The following is a 20,348-nucleotide window of genomic DNA, read 5'->3' on the forward strand; positions in this document are numbered from 1 at the left end:
CTGTAAAACCCAAGTAGAATTAATTTGTACCAAGATTTGGAAAAAAAATTGAGAATGTTCAATAACCTGTTGTAAATCAGTTGATGGTGCTCATCTGAAATGAGAATACAAATTAGTGGCCAGATAACATTGCATAAGTAAACATGCATTTTGTAAGATAACTGTCAGATATGCTTGCTTTGTAAAGCCAGTTTTCCAGCTAGTCAAATGATGTCATTTCACTAATTTCAGTCATTCCAATTAAATTATCTCCTGCAGCAGTATGGGCATGCATGTAAACCTTGGAAGAGAACTGTTTTTAAGAGCCTCAGTTAAGTTGCGGCAAGATGGAGGAAAATTCTAGCTACCTTGCATTCTTTGTCTAACTACTTGATATGTTGCAGTGCTGGCCAACTCTGCCTTGGCAGGCTTCCTCATCCAAATCTTCTGAATGTTTATTTACTCTGACTGTTACCTCCTGTCAAGCAAAAATACATTGGTAGTTATTTTGAGAGGACGGTATGCTGGAGTGACAAAGTGAGCAAACTTTCTTCAGAGAAAATCCCAAAATTTGCATCCAACGATCGAACACATTTCTTCCTGGTTACCCCCTTTCCCTTCAGCAGTGCTTAATTCCAAGTTATTGTAGCAGCATGCCATTCCCTTCAACAGCAAGTTGTTGCAGACTGACTTGCTTTGTATTGGGTACTTAGCTTGAATGTGTAACTAACCAATCTCAATGAACCTTGAAAGATTAGCCAGCAGGATTTTGAAGAGCAAAAGTTTTAATCTCACAACTCAAATGTTCCTATAATATACACCCGTGTTATCTTGCAGTTTGAAATGATACTGCATTTTTCAGTTAGCTTTTCTTGTGCTGAAAAATATAAACTGCCATTCAAAAGCTATCTTTTGCAGTTCTTTAGAATAAATATTTATTCTAATAAGAAATGATTGAAATTTTTAAACTGTTTATATTTTGCAGTTTTGCATTTGGTTCCCTAATATCGGCTGTTGACCCGGTAGCAACAATTGCCATTTTTAATGCTTTGAATGTGGATCCTGTTCTGAACATGTTGGTATTCGGGGAGAGCATCCTCAATGATGCAGTTTCTATAGTTCTTACAAAGTAAGCTTTCATTTCCTCTTCTTCCATTTTTATATCCCTCTACAGTGTATTGAACATTGAGTTATTAAATTTGCAACATTGTTACAACAGATATTTATTCTGGAACATTAATTGTCTGATACTGCACTGAACAGATCGTGAAGCTATTTTCATAATACTTGGACTGTTTGTTAATTTTGGCTTTTTAGTTTACATTTTGCAAAATTTACATTTTGCATGTAATTTCCCTGACCAGGGATATATCCTGTTTCTTATCAATTCTGACAAATATTAGTTAGCTTGCAAAGTGATGCAAATGCTGAATAATTTAACATTATTTTAACAATCTATGTCCAAATACTTTATTCTAGTACAGCAGAAGGTTTAGCCAGGGAAAATGCACCTGATGTAAGTGGATGGCAGACCTTCTTACAAGCATTGGGCTACTTCTTGAAGATGTTTTTTGGATCTGCAGCACTTGGAACACTCACTGGTCTCATCTCTGCATTGATATCTTTTTTTGCCTATCAGGAATATTAGCATTCCAGTTGATATATTCTTGGTATTCAGTATTTTAACAAAAAAAAGCAAAGAAATGACTTGATAAAAAGAAAATTCTTTGAAAATTAAATTGAAAATTCTTACCAAACTATCTTAAGAAGCCGTAACTTCCTGGCTCTTCGGCATCACATTTGGGGGGTACCCCATTGATGTGCTGGGTAATCCCTCTAGGTTTACTGCTAATTGTCCAGAAGGGCTAGCTTTGCTTGAACAACTGCGCTGGGCTGGCCTTTTGGCTAAAATCAAGTGTCAGATCAAGCCCAAGATGTGATGCAGTGGCTTGTCAACTTGGATCTTGTTTGCCTTTCTTGCAGGGACCATGAATTGGATTCATTTGGAATTTGAATTTGTTTTTTGGACCAAGCAAAGATTAGATTTGGGTTTGCCTGGTCCATTCTGAGCATCGCCTTAGTAATTTTAAGACCGAAGTAAATAATTTTTTTTTGAAATTGTGCTGGGTTGGGAACCATCCAACAAAGTGATTTAAATCACTAACTTTGGATGGTTTTGCCAGTTTTACCCTCATTGTTACTCTGAAATTAGAACTGCTTTTTCCCTTCTAATTCTTTCAGAGTGACTATTTTAAAGACCCAGAATGAGCCCTGCAGAGGATACTGTGCACAGTTTGCATGTTCTCCATGTGTCTGTGTAGGTTTCCTCTGACAGTTCAAAAATATGCAGGTTAGGTGGATTGGCAATGCTAAATTGTCCCTAGATATATAGATGAGCGAGGGAAATATTTGGGGTTCTGGGGTATGCCTGGGTAAGAATCAGTGCATAATTGATCGGATGACCGGTTGGCCTCCTTCTGCAGTGTAGGGATTCTATGAAATCTTGCATACTTAGACTGTCTGGATATACAATACCCTTTTAGTGTAAGGTACTATCAAGGGAAAGAGTAACAACTTGATAATTTTTTTTAAATTTACTCTTTCACGGGATGTGGCTAGGCCAGCATTAATTGCTTATTCCCTAGCTACCATTGACATGATTGGCCTCCTTGAACTGATACAGTCCATGCAGTGCAAGTACATCCACGAATATTGCAGGGGAAGCTGAAGCATTTTGACCCAGTGACAGTGAAGAAATGATGTTATAGTTCCAAGTCAGGATGGTGTGTGGCTTGGAGTGGAACTTGCACTTGGTGCTGTTCCCACCATAAATAGAACTTTGATATCTGCCCCCCTCCCACCATCACCTTCAATTTGGAGTGGGGATTTTGGATATGCAAAACTGGGGACTGAACACAACTCACAAGCTAAAATTGCTTATTTATACTTGTGTGCCTAAATAAGTAAGCATTCATTTTTCTTAATATCAAAGTATTTACCTGTTAAAGCATATAGACCTCCGAAAGACTCCATCCCTCGAGTTTGGGATGATGATAATCTTTGCTTACCTTCCCTATGGACTTGCAGAGGGTATAAAGTTGTCTGGTAAGTGTTCATCATCTTAAATGTGTATGAAAATAATTCCTTGATCTTTACCCTATAATGAGAATGTAAAAGATTTGTTTGAAGAGAAAATCACTGAGGAGGTTCAGAATGTTACTACTTAATGGCATTGCATTTTATTTTACATTACCCATATACTTTGTCTATAGGCATGCTTAAAGCAGTTTTAAAGAGGTATGTCATTTTTTGTGTTTAGAAAGTAAATGTAACTGAATCTTTAAAGGCTAAAATGTTTTTATTAACTTGTGAAGTTCTAGTACAGTCTTCTGGTAATCATCCAGAGGAACATAGGGCTAGGCCATTTAGCTCATCAAACCCACTCTGCCATTCAGTATGATCATGGTTGATTGGACACTTCAATGCCTTTTCAACACATTTTCTCCAAAACCCTTTACTTTACTGTTAATCAGAAATTTATCAATTTCCATCTTCAATATATTCAACAACTGCACTTTAACAGCCCTCGGGTATCAGAATCCCAAATATTCACAACTCCTTGTGAAAAGAAATCTTTCCTCATTTTGGTTCTAAGCAGCATCCCTCTTTTTTTTTTGAAATTGTGTTCCCTGGTTTTAGACTCCCCAACCAAGGGAAGCCATCTTATCTGTCTATTCCTTTTAAATATTTTGTGGATTTCAATGAGATCATTCTTCAAAACTCTAGAAAATACAGGCCCAGTTTGCCCAACCTCTCTCTTCATAAGACAATCCCGTCATTGCCAGAACAAGCCTGATGAACCTTTGTTGCAACTGCTCTATGGCAATAATTTACTTCCTGAAGGAGACCAAAACTGCACATAGTACTCCAGGTGCAGTCTAACCAATGCATCCCAATGTGTTTTCTTGTTTTCATTTGGTCAATACACCAATTTCCCTTATCTGCATTCAGATTGTAAACCTGCAGCGTGTTTTGTGTTCAACTTCCTTTTGCAGCTCTTGCTGTGATTATCAAGTGGCTCTTTTTTGATCCTCTTGTGTTTTCCTGTGAGAAGGTTAGCCAATTAAAACCATGGTAATTCCCACAGAATTTTTACAATTGTTCTTAATGCCTATGTTCTTAATGCTGCAATGATTGGCTGGAATGAAAGTAAATTGGAGTAAACAGAATAGGCCAATCATAAAATCATAATTTCTTTGTGATGCATTATAAGGCTATGGCAAAGTTAAAAGATTCACTTTACATCTTACATAATGGAAAACATCAAAGTTAATTTACTCATAATAACTTGTATTTGTATTGTGCCTTTATTGTAATGCAATATCAAGATACTTCACAGGATTATTTTAAAGCAAACTTTGATACTGAACTGCATATGAAATTCAGGCTGATGACCAAATGGTGGTGGGTAGTGACAGATGATCCTTGCTGACAATTCATAGGGTCAACAATGGGAGGGGTGGGTTAGACGGAAGACTGGCAAGGCTAGACCCCAGCCAGCATGCTGGGTGGGAAGGTCAACAAGATATGTAAAAAGGAGCAGTTGGGACTCCTTGTAAGGTGACAATGCTGAATGCCTTGATGTACCCTTCAGAGGATGCTGAGAGGTGATGTGGGCTTACCTAAGATGGAATCAAGTTTGGGATGGCAGAGGAGAATAAGATGGTTAAAAAAACACTGAAGGATTGGAGAGGTGATTTGGAGCAGAGTACCTAAGAGGGGAGAAATGAAAAGAGGCCCAATGACAGAAGAGAGAGGAAACTAGAAAGAGTAAAGACAAAGGGTGTTGTTTTTTGCTAAAAAGGAATAAAATGCAAAATAGAATTGGTGTGCTCAGATCTGACGTGGCTGTCAAAATGCACTTGTGAATGGGCACAATGAAAAGTTGAGATAAATGGGCATTGTTACGTAAATTGTAAAATTTGTCCACGTATTACTTATGACACAGGAATGAAGAGTTTAAATACTAAAACCAGCAAACTGATATAAGTTTATTTACATCTTCTGAATGTGGCAATTATGTTGAAATGGTATCTTAAGAGCTTCCTTAATGAGTTAGCTAGAAGTAGCTTTGGCAGAAGGATGGTGCAATTGCCGTCCTTGGCACTTTTCTCTGAAATAGAATCTGCCCAGGGTTCTTTGTGGACTGCTAACCTTTAATGCGAATGCGCACATGCAGCAGATGACGACAGGGTCAGGCTGGATTGGAATATCACCTGTAATGAAAGTGTTTCCACTATGCTATAGACTACCAACTCTCTCGCGCAGTGCCACCAACCATGTCCCCCCTTCCCCCCGACTGTCCCCTTCATCTCTCGGGTGTTCACTCAGCCAGTGATGCCTATTTCCTCCTCCCTTCCTGGCAGGCACCTGGTTCCTGTTTTTAAAGAGCAGTGGTTTCATGCTGGCATGGATGGGAAGATTCAATGAGGGCAAAAGTAGTAGATGCTAATGGTTTCAAATTCATTTTAATCAGGTTCGCATGTTTCCTGGGCATGAATCTGATCGCATCATCAGAAAGAGCCTGGACACATTGCGATTGGAAGTCTCATCAGTGCAAATGCTGTTTCTATCACCCCATCATTGGCTGGCAGCAGGATTTTCCTCTCGTTTGCACCCTCCACTACTGGGAGGTTTCTGTCGATGGGACCGTAAGATCCCACTAATGGGAAAGTTTAGGCCATAGTTACACGAATAATGTAAAGAAAATGAACAAACATATTATTTGCCCTGAAGGCCAAGTGCAATTACCAAGGCAAACATTGATGTTTTAAAATTCATCTAAACACAAAACTTTGTGCCTTAATGAAAGCAAATTACTATGATTGCTGGAAATCTGAAATAAAAATTGAAAGTACTGGAATCACTCAGCAGGTCAGATAGTATTCGTTCTCCAAGAAACTTTTCATCAGAATTGGAAGGTGTTAAAGATTAGTAAGTTTTAAGTGAGATAAGTGTGTTGTAGATAAGCTTTATGTACATATATACACAGTAGGTTTGTGTGTTTCCATAATTGGATCATATTTCCGAGTTGAAACCTTATCAGTCATTTATTTTGATATGAAGTTTCAAGTAGTATTTTAATCTTAGTACATTGAAACCTTTTGTTATTAGTCATGTTTTTACAGTTTCAATGAATGATCTTAATAGCAAATTTGGAAGATTGAAGTAAAATTAATGCTGAAATACATCAATTAACTAATTTGTAATAATTAAAACCAAGTTGTCTAGTTTTTCTAAACACATTTATTTGTTACGATAAAATCTTGAGTTGTCTCTCTTTATCTTGATTTTTTTTTTCCAGTCTTTATAATTTGAGTGCTAAGACAGTATTGGTGGTCATCAACAATAAGAAACTACTTTTTATGGTTAAAGCCAACCTCGTTTAGATTCTCAAAAACCACCGGTGCAATCTCTTGTTTAGAATTATTTACTGTTGGGGGAGATCAATAACTGTTCCGCATACCTTCCACAGTCAAGTGTTTCCTTGTGTAGGTCATCTATACTCGTCCAATATCTCTCAACTAAGAGTGCAAATTGGAAATGAAATCTGGGATTTTCTTGGCTTTTTGTTTGGCTCAGCTCTTCATAAACCTTAACCTGTTAAGCCACTGATGCTGGTAATAATGTTATAAGGAGCAGATACATTAAAATCATTAATATTCAAATTAACTTCATGTTTCCAGCTCAAAGTACACTTGATAATTACTGAACAATGGTAACAAACAAATAGGATAAAACAACTTAGCACTCTTTCTCTGACAGCCTTCAAATAACGTTTCTTCCCTTTCCTAAGTTTTACAATGTTGCCTTTCAGTTGTTTTTTATTTTGTTTCATTGGGAAACTTCATTCAATAACTTTTACAATTGTGTATGTGATACACAAGGTTTACCTAAGAGTTTTCTTTCATGGAATAGATATTCAAAGTGTATACTGTTCCAAGAATATCTAGATGGAATTAGTACTTTAAGAAATATAGAACACTATGATAAAATGTAATTGTTGGAGCAACATTTGATTTGGTTAATCTTGCTTGGGCAATTAAGATGCTACATTAAGGAAATTACATGTTTCAGTCCACTTGTAAGTAATATTTCTGTTGTTGAAATCATAGGGAGTTGGTTAAAAAAGTGCATTTGATTAAGATAGCGTGCTAATTTTAATGTCTGGAAGATATAAATAAATGTTCAAATACAAAAAAAAAATTAGATCAAAGTCTGTCTTTGCTCGTAGCTTATTTACAATTATAAATTACTTAGTTTGTGGCAGTCTCTGGTAAAGCTTTTCAGTATGATCCGTGCATTGCTGGAATGATCCTGATTTAATATTCAGTATGATGCACATCTTTGTGATGTGCTGTGTGGGGATGGAGGTGAGTTTCTGGCCTGAATTTTGTCTTTGTAATGACAAGTACGCTTTATCAATGCTGACCGTTACTAAGCTGTAAATCAGACAGCAACCTCTGACACAGAGCATGTACATAAGTAAATACAGAAATCTGCAAGTTTCTGTCCAACTTTCCAAGCTCCTTCAGATGCTTTTCCATTACAGCACCTCACTGAAAAAATTCATTCAAAAACTTGGAAGGACATGGTATAGTGGTTTTTACTCATTAATCATGGCAAAATAAGTCAGTGCATGTTGTTTTTCAACTGTGCAGTAAGTTTTGATGTGTGTCAAATAACCTCTACGGATACTAAAAGTTCACTTTAATAAATATGGAGTTCCATTCCTTCACATTTCAATAATTATTGGGGACTTTATGGAAAATTTAAAAAAGAACCAAGAACTACTAGCGCAGGAACAGGCCATTCAGCCCTCCAAGCCTGTGCCGTTCATAATGCCCTAAATAAACGAAAAACAAACTTCTGTCCTTACTTGGTCCATATCCCTCTATTCCTTCCCTCCCTCATGTAACCATCCAGATGCTTCTTAAATGTTGATAATATACCTGCTTCCACCACCACCTCTGGCAGCGTGTTCCAGGCACCCACCACTTACCCTGCACATCTCCTTTAAACTTTCCCCCTTGGAATTGACACTTCCACCCTAAGAAAAAACCTCTGACTATCCATACTGTCTATGCCTGTCATAATTTTGCAGACCTCTCAGGTCTCCCCTCAGCCTCAGTCTTTCCAGTGAAAACAATCCCAGTCTATTCAACGTCTCATCATAGTCAACACCCTTGAGATGAGGTAACATTTTGGTGAACCTTCTTTTTGCTCCCTCCAAAGCTTCCAGTCCTTCCGGTAGTATGGTGACCAGAATTGTGCGCAATCCTCCAAATGCAGCCTAACCAAGGTTTCATGTTACTGCAGCACGACTTCTCAACTCTTGTACTCAATGCCCCGACTGATGAAGTATGTTGTCTCACAACACCACGTTAAAGTCCAACAGGTTGATTTGGTAGCACAAGATTTCGTAGCACTGCCCCTTTATCAGAGGAGTCTGATGACTGATGAAGACAAACATGCCATCTGCTTTCTTAATCATCTTGGCCACCTAAGTTGCCGTTTTCAGGGAACTGTGGGCCTGAACACCCAGATCCCTCTGTTAATATTTGGCTTTGGCTTTTTCTTTGTTTCTTCAATCTTTCTCATTTATTTGCCTTTCTATTTTTTTGGAGATGATTTTCACTGAATTAACCATTCTAAGTTATGCTTCCTGGCTTAACCTACAGAGCTCAATAAGGATTTGTCACTACTTTTGGTTGAGGATATACTCTGCCATTTGCCCTGATCGCACAGGTCCCAGATTCCCTGTAGAAGGCAGCATGTTGTTTAGACTGGCTGACAACTGCATATTGCAGTATGAAAACTCAGAGGAATCCTGTGGGCAAGCATAATCAGTGGTATGTACCATTCATTTACTGCTGGCCACAAATCCGGGCCAGATTTTTGCAGCCATGTGTGATGATTGAATCTTTTTCAACTTCATCCATTTCACAAAACAAAAATGCCCATATTCTATGGTGAATTTTTGTCATTAATTGTTTCATAGCTGTGCTGATGTATCAGCAAGTGCATGCTTTGGCAATTACATTGTTACATTGCCTTATTAAAGACTGGTGATAATTCTTGGCTCAACTTCAGAGTAGAAATGGACAAAGCTGGAACAGTTGGTGTGGGGAAACCATAAGCTAGTGAGCTGTATATAGAATAAACTTGCTGAAAGTAAAAGACAAGCTGCTGTATTATTCCTGCATCATTATCATTAAGGCTGGCATGGACAAGTTGGGCCGAAGGGCTTGTTTCCATGCTGTAAATCTGTATGACTGTATATACTAGCATTGGAATTAACAGTTGCAGTAATTAACTGCCATTTTAGGAATTTTTGAAAAATTTTGTGTCAAAATCTTGTTTCCTTGTTTATATTTAGGAATCATGGCGATTCTATTTTCTGGCATCGTGATGTCGCACTACGCTCACCATAACCTTTCTCCAGTTACTCAAATCCTAATGCAGCAGACACTGCGCACTGTTGCTTTTATGTGTGGTATGTATTTTTAGGGGAGGCTTATATTACAATGGTCTTCACAATTGTGTGGATTTTTTTTTAAATTGCAGTAACATGATTTTAATTTGGCTGAAAAAGTAACTAACTTTAATCCAATTTGAAAAATGTCAGCAGATTATTTGACTTTAATATCCTAGTATGACAGCAATATTTTTCAAAAAAATTAACACCTTGAAAAAAAATGAAGGCCCTTTCCATGCAAATGATCTTTTTGTATATAAATATAATATTCTTTCAATGATATTTATGTAAAATGAAGCTATCTTTGATGTTTCATTACGTCTTTTTCTTGGGTTTTGCTGTGCTATGCTTGTTTCCGAGCCACTGGGATAGTAGAGCTGTTAAAACACCTGTATCCTTAGCATATTTGTACCACTGAAAGGTGCCTATATCTCAGGATCAGGAATTTTCAATATATGAAGTTGAAGAAGTGAGCACAATACATCATGCTTTTGGAATTTAAATGCAATTATTTAAATTTCAACTTTTTGAAGAAAGTTCTGCTCTTCAGCTTTGTGCTGGAAAAAGAATAATTATTTTTCTTTCTAGTGCAGCACCTGTCTGTCAGGTATTGGACCGTATCAGGTGCTGACTAAGTCTACCTCAGCTGCACTCCCGCAACATGCCTCAGCCTCAAAAGCAACATCAATTATTATACAATCATCTTGCTTTACCTAATTATGTTATCAGTTTGTTTTGTGTTGCGTTCTTTAGGAATTGTGTTCATGCTATCCACACTTTTCGTATAGGTAAGAACATAAGAACATAAGAAATAGGAGCAGGAGTAGGCCATCTAGCCCTTCGAGCCTGCCCCGCCATTCAATAAGATCATGGCTGATCTGTCGTGGCTCAGTTCCACATTCCTGCCCTCTCCCCATAACCCTTAATCCCCTCTCTTATCAAAAACCCATCTTAAAAATATTTAGCGAGGTAGCCTCCACCACTTCAACGGGCAGAGAATTCCAGAGATTCACCACCCTTTGAGTGAAGAAGTTCCTCCTCAACTCCGTTCTAAACCGCCCCCCCCTTTATCTTGAGGCTGTGCCCCCTAGTCCTACTATCCTTTCTGAGCGGGAAGAATCTCTCCACCTCTATCCTATCCACCCCATTCATCATCTTATACATCTCAATGAGATCTCCCCTCATTCTTCTAAACTCTAACGAGTACAAGCCTAGTTTATTCAGCCTCTCCTCATAGCTCAACCCCCTCAACTCCAGTATCAGCCTAGTAAACCTCCTCTGCACTCCCTCCAAGGCCAAAATATCTTTGCATAAGTACGGCGCCCAAAACTGCACACAGTACTCCAACTGCGGCCTCACCAATGCCCTATACAGCCGCAGCAAGACCTCCCTACTTTTATATTCAATCCCCCTCACTATGAAGGCCAGCATCCCAGTTGCCTTCCTGACCACCTGTTGCACCTGCAAGCTGGGTTTTTGCGACTCATGCACAAGGACCCCAAGGTCCCTCTGCACTGTCGCCTGCTGCAGTTTTTCGCCATGTAAGTAATAATCCTTCCTACCATTATTCCTACCAAAGTGGACCACCTCGCACTTGCCAACATTAAGTTCCATTTGCCAGTTCCTGGCCCATTCGCCCAGCCTATCTAGATCCTTCTGTAGACTCTCCACACCCTCCGCACAATTTGCCGTTCCACCAATCTTGGTGTCATCAGCAAATTTCGACACCCTACACTCGGTTCCCTCCTCCAGATCATCTATATAAATGGTAAATAGCTGAGGCCCCAGCACCGACCCCTGGGGCACTCCACTAGTCACCAACCGCCAATCCGAATAGCACCCATTAACCCCCACTCTCTGCCTCCTATTTGACAACCAATCCTCTATCCACGCTAACACCCTACCCCCAACTCCATGCCCCCTTACCATCTGCAATAACCTCTTGAGGTACCTTGTCAAACGCCTTCTGAAAATCAAGAAAGACCACATCCACCGGCTCTCCTCTATCCACCACCCTAGACACATCCTCATAGAACTCCAGTAAATTTGTCAGACACAACTTCCCTTTAATGAAACCGTGCTGCGTCCGCTCTATCAAGCAATTCCTCTCAAGATGCCTCGCTATTTCCTCCTTGATGACGGATTCTAACATTTTACCTACAACAGACATTAAACTAACTGGCCTATAATTCCCTGCCTTTTGCCTGGCACCCTTCTTAAACAACGGCGTAACATTAGCCGCGTTCCAATCTTCCGGCACTTCCCCGGAATCCAGCGACTTCTGGAAAATAACCACCAAGGCATCCGCTATCACCTCTGCCATTTCTTTCAGAACCCTCGGATGCATTCCATCCGGTCCTGACGACTTGTCCACAATCACTTGTACTCGTTAGAGTTTAGAAGAATGAGGGGAGATCTCATTGAGACGTATAAGATGATGAATGGGATGGATAGGATAGAGGTGGAGAGACTCTTCCCGCTCAGAAAGGACAGTAGGACTAGGGGGCACAGCCTCAAGATAAAGGGGGGGGCGGTTTAGAACGGAGTTGAGGAGGAACTTCTTCACTCAAAGGGTGGTGAATCTCTGGAATTCTCTGCCCGTTGAAGTGGTGGAGGCTGCCTCGCTAAATATTTTTAAGACGCGGGTTGATGGGTTTTTGATAGGAGAGGGGATTAAGGGTTATGGGGAGAGGGCGGGAAAGTGGAACTGAGCAGCGACAGATCAGCCATGATCTTATTGAATGGCAGGGCAGGCTCGAAGGGCTGGATGGCCTACTCCTGCTCCTATTTCTTATGTTCTTAATTTCTTAATCAGCCCCTCCAGTCTGTCGAGCACCGCCTCTCTCGTAACAGTAATGTCATTAAGACCCTCCAGTCCTACCCCCTTTCCATCTCTAACACCCGGCAAATTATTCACGTCCTCCTCCGTGAAGACAGAAACAAAAAAGTTATTCAGGACCTCAGCCATATCCCCATCCCCTACCACTAAGTCCCCCTTCTCATCCTGTAAGGGACCAACGTTCACCCTAGCCAGCCTCTTCCTTTTTATATATTTATAAAAACTCTTGCTATCCTTTTTTTATATTAAGCGCTAGCCCAGCTTCATAGTTTCTCCTACCCTTCTTTATCAACTTCTTTGTCAATCTTTGTTGACATTTAAACCTCTCCCAATCCTCACCCACTACTCTTAGCTACTCTAAACGCCTCCGCTTTTAATTTAACACTTTCCTTCACCTCCTTCGTTATCCACGGCTTATTACCTCTCCTCCTACTGTCCTTTTTGACCATCGGAATAAATTTCTGCTGCGCACCAAGAAAGATCTCCTTAAAGATTCTCCACTGCTCCTCAGCAGACGTACCTTCCAACGCGCTCCCCCAGTCCACATTCGCCAATTCGTCTCTCATCCTACCGTACTCCCCTCTGTTCAAACAAAGGACGCGCGTCCGGGAACCCACTTTCTCCTCCTCCATCTGCACCAGAAACTCCACCATACAATGATCACTCTCCCCAAGAGGATCCTTCACCGCAAGGTCCCTAATTCTACCCGCCTCATTACATAACACCAGATCCAAGATAGCTCGCTCCCTCGTCGGCTCCAACACACACTGTTCAAGGAAACTATCCCGGCAGCATTCCAAGAACTCCTCCTCGAGCCCTCCGCGTCCAACATGGGTCGACCAATCTATACGTAGATTGAAATCCCCCATAAATACGGCCGTCCCATTCCTGCACGCTGCACTTATTTGCGCGTTAACAGCCCGCCCCACCTCCAGATCATTAAAGCCTCATTACATTTGACAGGACAAGAGGAATTTCATGCTTACATTGAGGCAAAAGAGCAGTTTGCAAAGCCTTGCTAGGTTGCACCACTATCTTAATATCTTGTTAATAGCGTTTTTATCCAATAACATGGAACTTTTTTTTTCAGAGACTTGTGTTTTTGCTTATATTGGCCTGGCAATATTCAGTTTTCCTCACAAGTTTGAGATCTCCTTTGTTATCTGGTGTATTGTGAGTACATATTTTAACAATTCTTTATATTAATTAACCTTTTTAATCCAGTACAGTTTATCATTCACTACAGTATGATTTAATTTATTACCTCGCTAGAAAAGAACAGAATAACAGCACATTGAAAGTGTACAGTGAGTAAGTCAAACAACTGAGTCATTCAGAGCAAAGTCATTTGACAAGCTGATTTTTTTTTTTGTTTTTTTTTTGTTCACCACCATTGAAACAAAAAAATCCTAAAAATATCAAGGTCAACTATCTTCTTTTTATCTATCCATTTTGATTTCCTCAAAAAACTTAAACTTAAAGCTAAATTAGTTTTTATTTATTAATGACACATATAGGCTTACGTTAACACTCCAATGAAATTACTGTGAAAATTCCCTATCTGCTACATTCTGGTGACTGTTCGGGTACAGGGGTAGAATTTAGCACACCAGTGCACCTAACCGGCACATCTTTCAGACTGTGGGAGGAAACCAGAGCACCCAGATATGGGGAGAAACCCACACAGATATGGGGAGAACTTTGCACAGACAGTGATCCAAGTCAAGAACCAAACCAGGGTTCCTGGGGCTGTGAGGCACAGTGCTAACCACTGCCATCCTATCCATAGTATTTGCTGTATTTGCTCACTTTGTTATGCTGTTGATTCTAGTTTGCCTAAAATAATTGGGGCCTATAATTCCCTGCTTATTCCTGTACCTTTTCTTGAACAAGGGTGCAATGTCTGACATCCACAAATATGCTGGCACTAGTTTGGTTTCCAAATCTTTTGTGTTTGGGAAAATTGCTGGGAATATCTTTATTGGTTTCTGTCCAAATTTATCTGAATATTCTAAGGTGCACAATTTCTCAAGTTTGTGATTCAAGCAACTTGTTTTCTTAACTTGCTCAGCTGCCTCTTAATTTTGAAAGCCTGAATCAAAGGAAGAAACTAGGATAGACTTTACTATTTACATATTGCATGCTGGAAAAGTAAGCAATGACTGACAAAAGGCACTGATGTGGTCTTACTTCAGGGTGCATGTTCTTTGGAAATATTGGGAGGAAATAGTGGAAGTAAATGACAATGTAGAAGGCTAACACCGCCCTTCTCCCCACCAATCCCCAAACATGGTAACAGGTCAAGTCACAGTGGACCAATAATCAGCAAATAGAATGCTCAAATTTATTGTTAATTCAGTGAGAGATGAGCTAGAGTGTGTTGGACCGAAACCATTTTGGACAAAACGTATCTTCTGTTTTGCATGTCAAGACACAAAGGAAATATTTACACCAGTGCCAGTGCAGTTAAGTCATGAGGTTGACACACTACCTGAGGGGTCTGAGTTTTAGGCAAGGGTACAGGAATTGATGCTGTTCAGCTTTGAACAAAGATTGAACTCGGACCTTGCAGAAGTTTAAGATATTAGCAGCATGGAACTGGTAAATCTTGGCATGCTTTAGCAAGGTTCAGACTGGTGAGAGTTGGATTTAGTACTGATCGCAAGAAGAATTTCTTCACAAAAGTAGCCAACACGGGGCTAACCTCCGGGTAGAATATTGTTGAAAACTTTATATCCATTCACCCTACGTTGGATACTGTGCCAAAGGTTTTGCTTTCTGGGCATCTGGAACCCGTGATGTCTTATGTCTTTATATACTCGTATACTTTGAAACAATTATCTTATTACTGTATAGGGGTTAGTTGGTCACTACTGATGTGGTTTGTGACTTCAAGCAAGCTTTTGAAACTAGCTGCACTACAGTATGCTTTATTTAGTTGTCTAGTCTGTGAACTCTAGATTAAAGAGGAATGATCTATTGCTTTTAAATCTTGCTGACTACTATGCCATTTTGATGCCTGTTGATAGTCTTTCATATAACAAAAATGTCCTTTATGTAACTAGCACTACATAGACTGTTAATCCTCAAAATTGTGCAACTCGGCCTTGTATATCCTATATTTCTCATTTGCTGACTTCTGGAAAAGGCATATTGTTAGTGTTGTTGCCACAATAGGAGATAAATCCTTAACTGTTTGCCTTAGCTGTTTGAGATGTACATTCCCTCTAATTTAGATCAAAGTAAATGTTGTGTCCCCCGAGATCTGACGCCATTCACAAAGAAATGTCTAATGTTGGGCATTCTTCCATTTCAAGCTCCCATGTTATCTGCATTATAATTGTGAGGCTAACTGGCCAACAAGGTCTTCACTCCAGTTCGTTATACGAATATGTGTTCGGCTGTCTTGCACTGCTTCCCTGTCCATTGATATTTTAAAAATGTTCATCGGAATGCAGCCTATTTTCCTTAGGAATGTCATGAGCATTTTAAGCAACTAGCTGATTACTTGTTAACTAGCATTAACTTGATAAATCTTCATGCTGTTGAGGGGAGGTGCATTTTAATTGGCAGGAGAGAATGCAATGGTGCAGTTTTATGGCATTCATGACCATTCTAATTATGACTTCTATTTTTAATTAACCAAATTTACAATGTAATTTGTACCAACTTGCGTAAATGTAAATAACTATGTCCTGTACCTGTTTTAAAGATATTGACGGTAGAAGGGGTGGAACAGTGGTTAGCACTGCTGCCTCACAGCACCAGGGACCTGGGTTTGATGCCCATTTTGGGTCACTGTCTGTGTGGAGTTTGTACATTCTCTGCATGAATTTCCTCCTGGTGCTCTGGTTTCCTCCCACAGTCCAAAGATGAGTGGGTTAGGTGGATTGGCCATACTAAATTGCCCCTTAGAATCAGGGGGATTAGTTAGAGTAAATGCATGGGGTTATGGGGATAGGGCATGGGTGGGATCATGGTTGGTGCCAACTCAATGGGCCAAATAGCTTCCTTCTGCAGTATTCTATGAATTTTAACCTAACCAGCTGGTCAGGAAACTGGTGGATTTGGATGGGGTGCCAGTCTTGCATCCTGGCCAAGTTATCCCCAGAATCTTTTGGAAGAAATATAGGAATTGCTAGATGAGGAAATATCAAGATTCAGTTAATTTTACTTGTATCCTAATATTCACATCTTACAATAGTAATGGACCTGTTAACCAATCATAGAGATCAACTTCTATCAATACATCTACCACAGATCCAGAGATGACATCAGAAAATCCCCTAGTGTGCAAAGCTTTGACAGTTAAGGCCAATAAATCTGGCTGCTCAAGCACCTGTTACTTAACTGCTAAGCCCCCAGTGTGATGGCCAGGAAGCCCAAGCATTCTTCTTGCCTAAATTGCACTGCCCACCAATTTGTGAAGAAAGATAGGTATCAAGGCCCTGAATTAGTTGCAAGGGACTTTATCTTGGCTATGTGGAGACCCCATGCGAGATTGGTTTGTCTTTAGGTAGTCAATACCAGACCTTGGGACTGCCACTTCTAAAAGTGTCTTTGGAATTTACTTACCTGAATATGGCATTGGGAGGAGTGATTCACTTAAGTCTGTATCTAAATAACTATGTTCTGCTTCCACCACTACATGAAAGTTGTCTTGACTATCTGATATATATAAAACAAGGTGGCTGTGTCCAGATTACATTCTGACTGCTGAAGTTATTTTCATTAAGTAATTTATTTGAAAATTTGTTTAAATTGATAGTCTGATTATATATAGCGAATTTAATTCAGTTATGTCCAGTTTTATAATCCAAGCCTGGGAGAGTTTTCTTTTGCTAAAGACTGTTTGGCACAACTACCTATTAAGTACATTGTCTGTTTTCAGCTATCTAATGAGTATTACATTTTAGATTGAACATTACAATTAATCTTTAAAATACATGTTTAAACTGAACTTGGGAAGAATTAATAACATACTGTGGAAAGAGTTTACAGAGACTTTGTGCAATTAAAGACCAATGTTAACCTATTTAAAATACATTGGTTAACTCTTCCATTTAAAAAAAAACATGTGAAGGATGATTAGGAATGGGAAAAAATGTTAGTCTTTGCTTGCTTACCCACATCCCATGATAGACTAAAGGAATGTGTTTTATGTTAACGTTTATATACAAGTTTCAGGATCTTTAATGTTTAAGCATTTGAGCAGTGTGCGCATTTTGTGTTACTAGTCTCAGTAGTTAACCTATTCTACAGAGTTTTATTCAGGTTAGTGATTGTTATGGTCATTTATAGAGAACTGAAAAAGAAGGAATCCTCAAATGACCCCAATGAAAGAAGCCAACAAGATTTCATTTTAAAAAATTTTACTGTGACAATTGAACCCAAAATCAACATAAAATTTAGCATGCATTACCAGATATTTGGAATTTCAGTAGAAATAGAATATCATTTTAAAAAGGCAATACAACAAGGATATGTCTTGCAATTCAGCCAGCATCACTCACTGCGCCACATGCAGTCTTTCAAACTCTACCTCCAGTACGTTGGATCTCTCACTTTTGCCACTGACTGGATTTGGCACTCGAGTTGTTTTTATTGACGTGTCCCAAGATGCACTTAATGCTGGCAAGGTGCCTTTCTACAAACCCTCTCTCTCCCAATGTCACAACAGCCCTGATGGCATAGCTTTCCCGAGTTCCTTTTCAACTGACCAACAAACAACTTCAGGTTCACAGTCTGGCAGCCTCTACTACAAACACTCTGCTCTTTAGTAGATGTGTGCCATTCACACCGCTTTTAGGTTTCTGTCCCTTTTAACTCACTTGCACATTGTTTGAGAAGAACACCACGAGTTCTCTTCCTGCCAAACAGAAAACTGACCTTTTATGGAAGGGAGCACTGCTTGCCTCTCCTGAGTAACCCATACGTTCATTGTGATGAGTTCCGAACTTTGCAAAAAGCTTGTATTTGTGAGATATCTCTTAACCCAAAGTGAAACTGAGACAATTCTGAATAGGATGGTTATAATTGGATTTTCTAGCTGCAAAATCACTTCTGAGAAGTGACCCAGTGACTGATGTTGCTATGAGGGTGAAAGCTAGGAAACAAAAAAGGCAAATGAAAGTTAATGAGGGGTGGGAGGAGGGGTATGATGGTTTAGGCTGTTGTGCCACAGCAGACCAAATAACTTCTGGTGTGAACGTAAGAACATAAGAAATAGGAGCAGGAGTAGGCCATCTAGCCCTTCGAGCCTGCCCCGCCATTCAATAAGATCATGGCTGATCTGTCGTGGCTCAGTTCCACTTTCCCGCCCTCTCCCCATAACCCTTAATCCCCTCTCTTATCAAAAGCCCATTGACGCGGGTTGATGGGTTTTTGATAAAAGAGGGGATTAAGGGTTATGGGGAGAGGGCGGGAAAGTGGAACTGAGCCACGACAGATCAGCCATGATCTTATTGAATGGCGGGGCAGGCTCGAAGGGCTAGATGGCCTACTCCTGCTCCTATTTCTTATGTTCTTATGTTCACACCAGAAGTTATTTGGTCTGCTGTGGCACAACAGCCTAAACCATCATACCCCTCCTCCCACCCCTCATTAACTTTCATTTGCCTTTTTTGTTTCCTAGCTTTCACCCTCATAGCAACATCAGTTACTGGGTCACTTCTCAGAAGTGATTTTGCAGCTAGAAAATCCAATTATAACCATCCTATTCAGAATTGTCTCAGTTTCACTTTGGGTTAAGAGATATCTCACAAATACAAGCTTTTTGCAAAGTTCGGAGCTCATCACAATGAACGTATGGGTTACTATAGCATTGAATCCTTACAGCCTTCATTTTAAGCTACTTAGCTTTACAAGTCAAAGAGAATCCTTAATGGTACACCTAATCATACCCACATTACACATTTTTTGATCTTTTATTCACCAAATCTCAAACATGGTAGGTGCTGATATTGAAATTAAATTACATTCTCCATTTGTAGTCAGTAAACCATATATTGGGGAAAATGCATTGCTGTCAGCAAGTCCTGTATTTGATGAAATAAATACAGATAAATATTTTAAAGCATTTATTATCCATATTTCATTCCACTAAAAAGACTTTGATTTTCAGGTTCTTGTCTTATTTGGAAGAGCAGTGAATATATTTCCCCTCTCCTACCTTCTGAACTTCTTTCGAGATCATAAAATTACCCCAAAAATGATGTTTGTTATGTGGTTTAGCGGTAAGTGGATATTCAAGATGTTGCTTTAAATGGTTGATTACAGCATACCTGTAAATTTCAATTTTGGATTTTACATAACATCATAATATGAATTAAGAAAATTCATTAAAAGTGGAATATTTTGTTCATTAAAATCCACAAGTTTTTCTCTATTGTAAGCTTTTTTTTTTGTAAGGTCTGGTGATTTTGTAAAAAAGTCTCCCCATACTGAGTTGCACTCTCCCATGTTGCAGTGCAAGTAGCTCCAGTCCAAAGGTATGAAGATGATTTTACCTTATAGAGGAGGTTTACTAGGCTGATACCGGAGTTGAGGGGATTGAGCTATGAGGAGAGGCTGAATAAACTAGGCTTGTACTCGTTAGAGTTTAGAAGAATGAGGGGAGATCTCATTGAGACGTATAAGATGATGAATGGGATGGATAGGATAGAGGTGGAGAGACTCTTCCCGCTCAAAAAAGACAGTAGGACTAGGGGGCACAGCCTCAAGATAAAGGGGAGGCGGTTTAGAACGGAGTTGAGGAGGAACTTCTTCACTCAAAGGGTGGTGAATCTCTGGAATTCTCTGCCCGTTGAAGTGGTGGAGGCTGCCTTGCTAAATATTTTTAAGAAGCGGGTTGATGGGTTCTTGATAAGAGAGGGGATTAAGGGTTATGGGGAGAGGGCGGGAAAGTGGAACTGAGCCACAACAGATCAGCCATGATCTTATTGAATGGCGGGGCAGGCTCGAAGGGCTAGATGGCCTACTCCTGCTCCTATT

At 39.7% G+C, this 20,348-nt stretch overlaps 1 protein-coding gene across 1 annotated transcript in view; it reads left to right on the top strand.

The window, feature by feature from the left end:
• The window catches only part of slc9a8 (solute carrier family 9 member 8), a 64,494-nt gene that overhangs the window by 34,438 nt on the left and 9,708 nt on the right, over positions 1-20,348 (top strand). The window contains exons 8-13 of the mRNA XM_080205222.1: positions 965-1,108; positions 1,459-1,597; positions 2,979-3,084; positions 9,419-9,535; positions 13,447-13,529; positions 19,480-19,591. Coding sequence (XP_080061348.1) covers positions 965-1,108; positions 1,459-1,597; positions 2,979-3,084; positions 9,419-9,535; positions 13,447-13,529; positions 19,480-19,591 — 701 coding nt within the window. The remainder of the gene's footprint in view (positions 1-964; positions 1,109-1,458; positions 1,598-2,978; positions 3,085-9,418; positions 9,536-13,446; positions 13,530-19,479; positions 19,592-20,348) is intronic.

Source organism: Carcharhinus amblyrhynchos, chromosome 16, assembly GCF_965287045.1.
Source record: "Carcharhinus amblyrhynchos chromosome 16, sCarAmb.v2.hapA, whole genome shotgun sequence".
Taxonomy (NCBI): domain Eukaryota; kingdom Metazoa; phylum Chordata; class Chondrichthyes; order Carcharhiniformes; family Carcharhinidae; genus Carcharhinus; species Carcharhinus amblyrhynchos.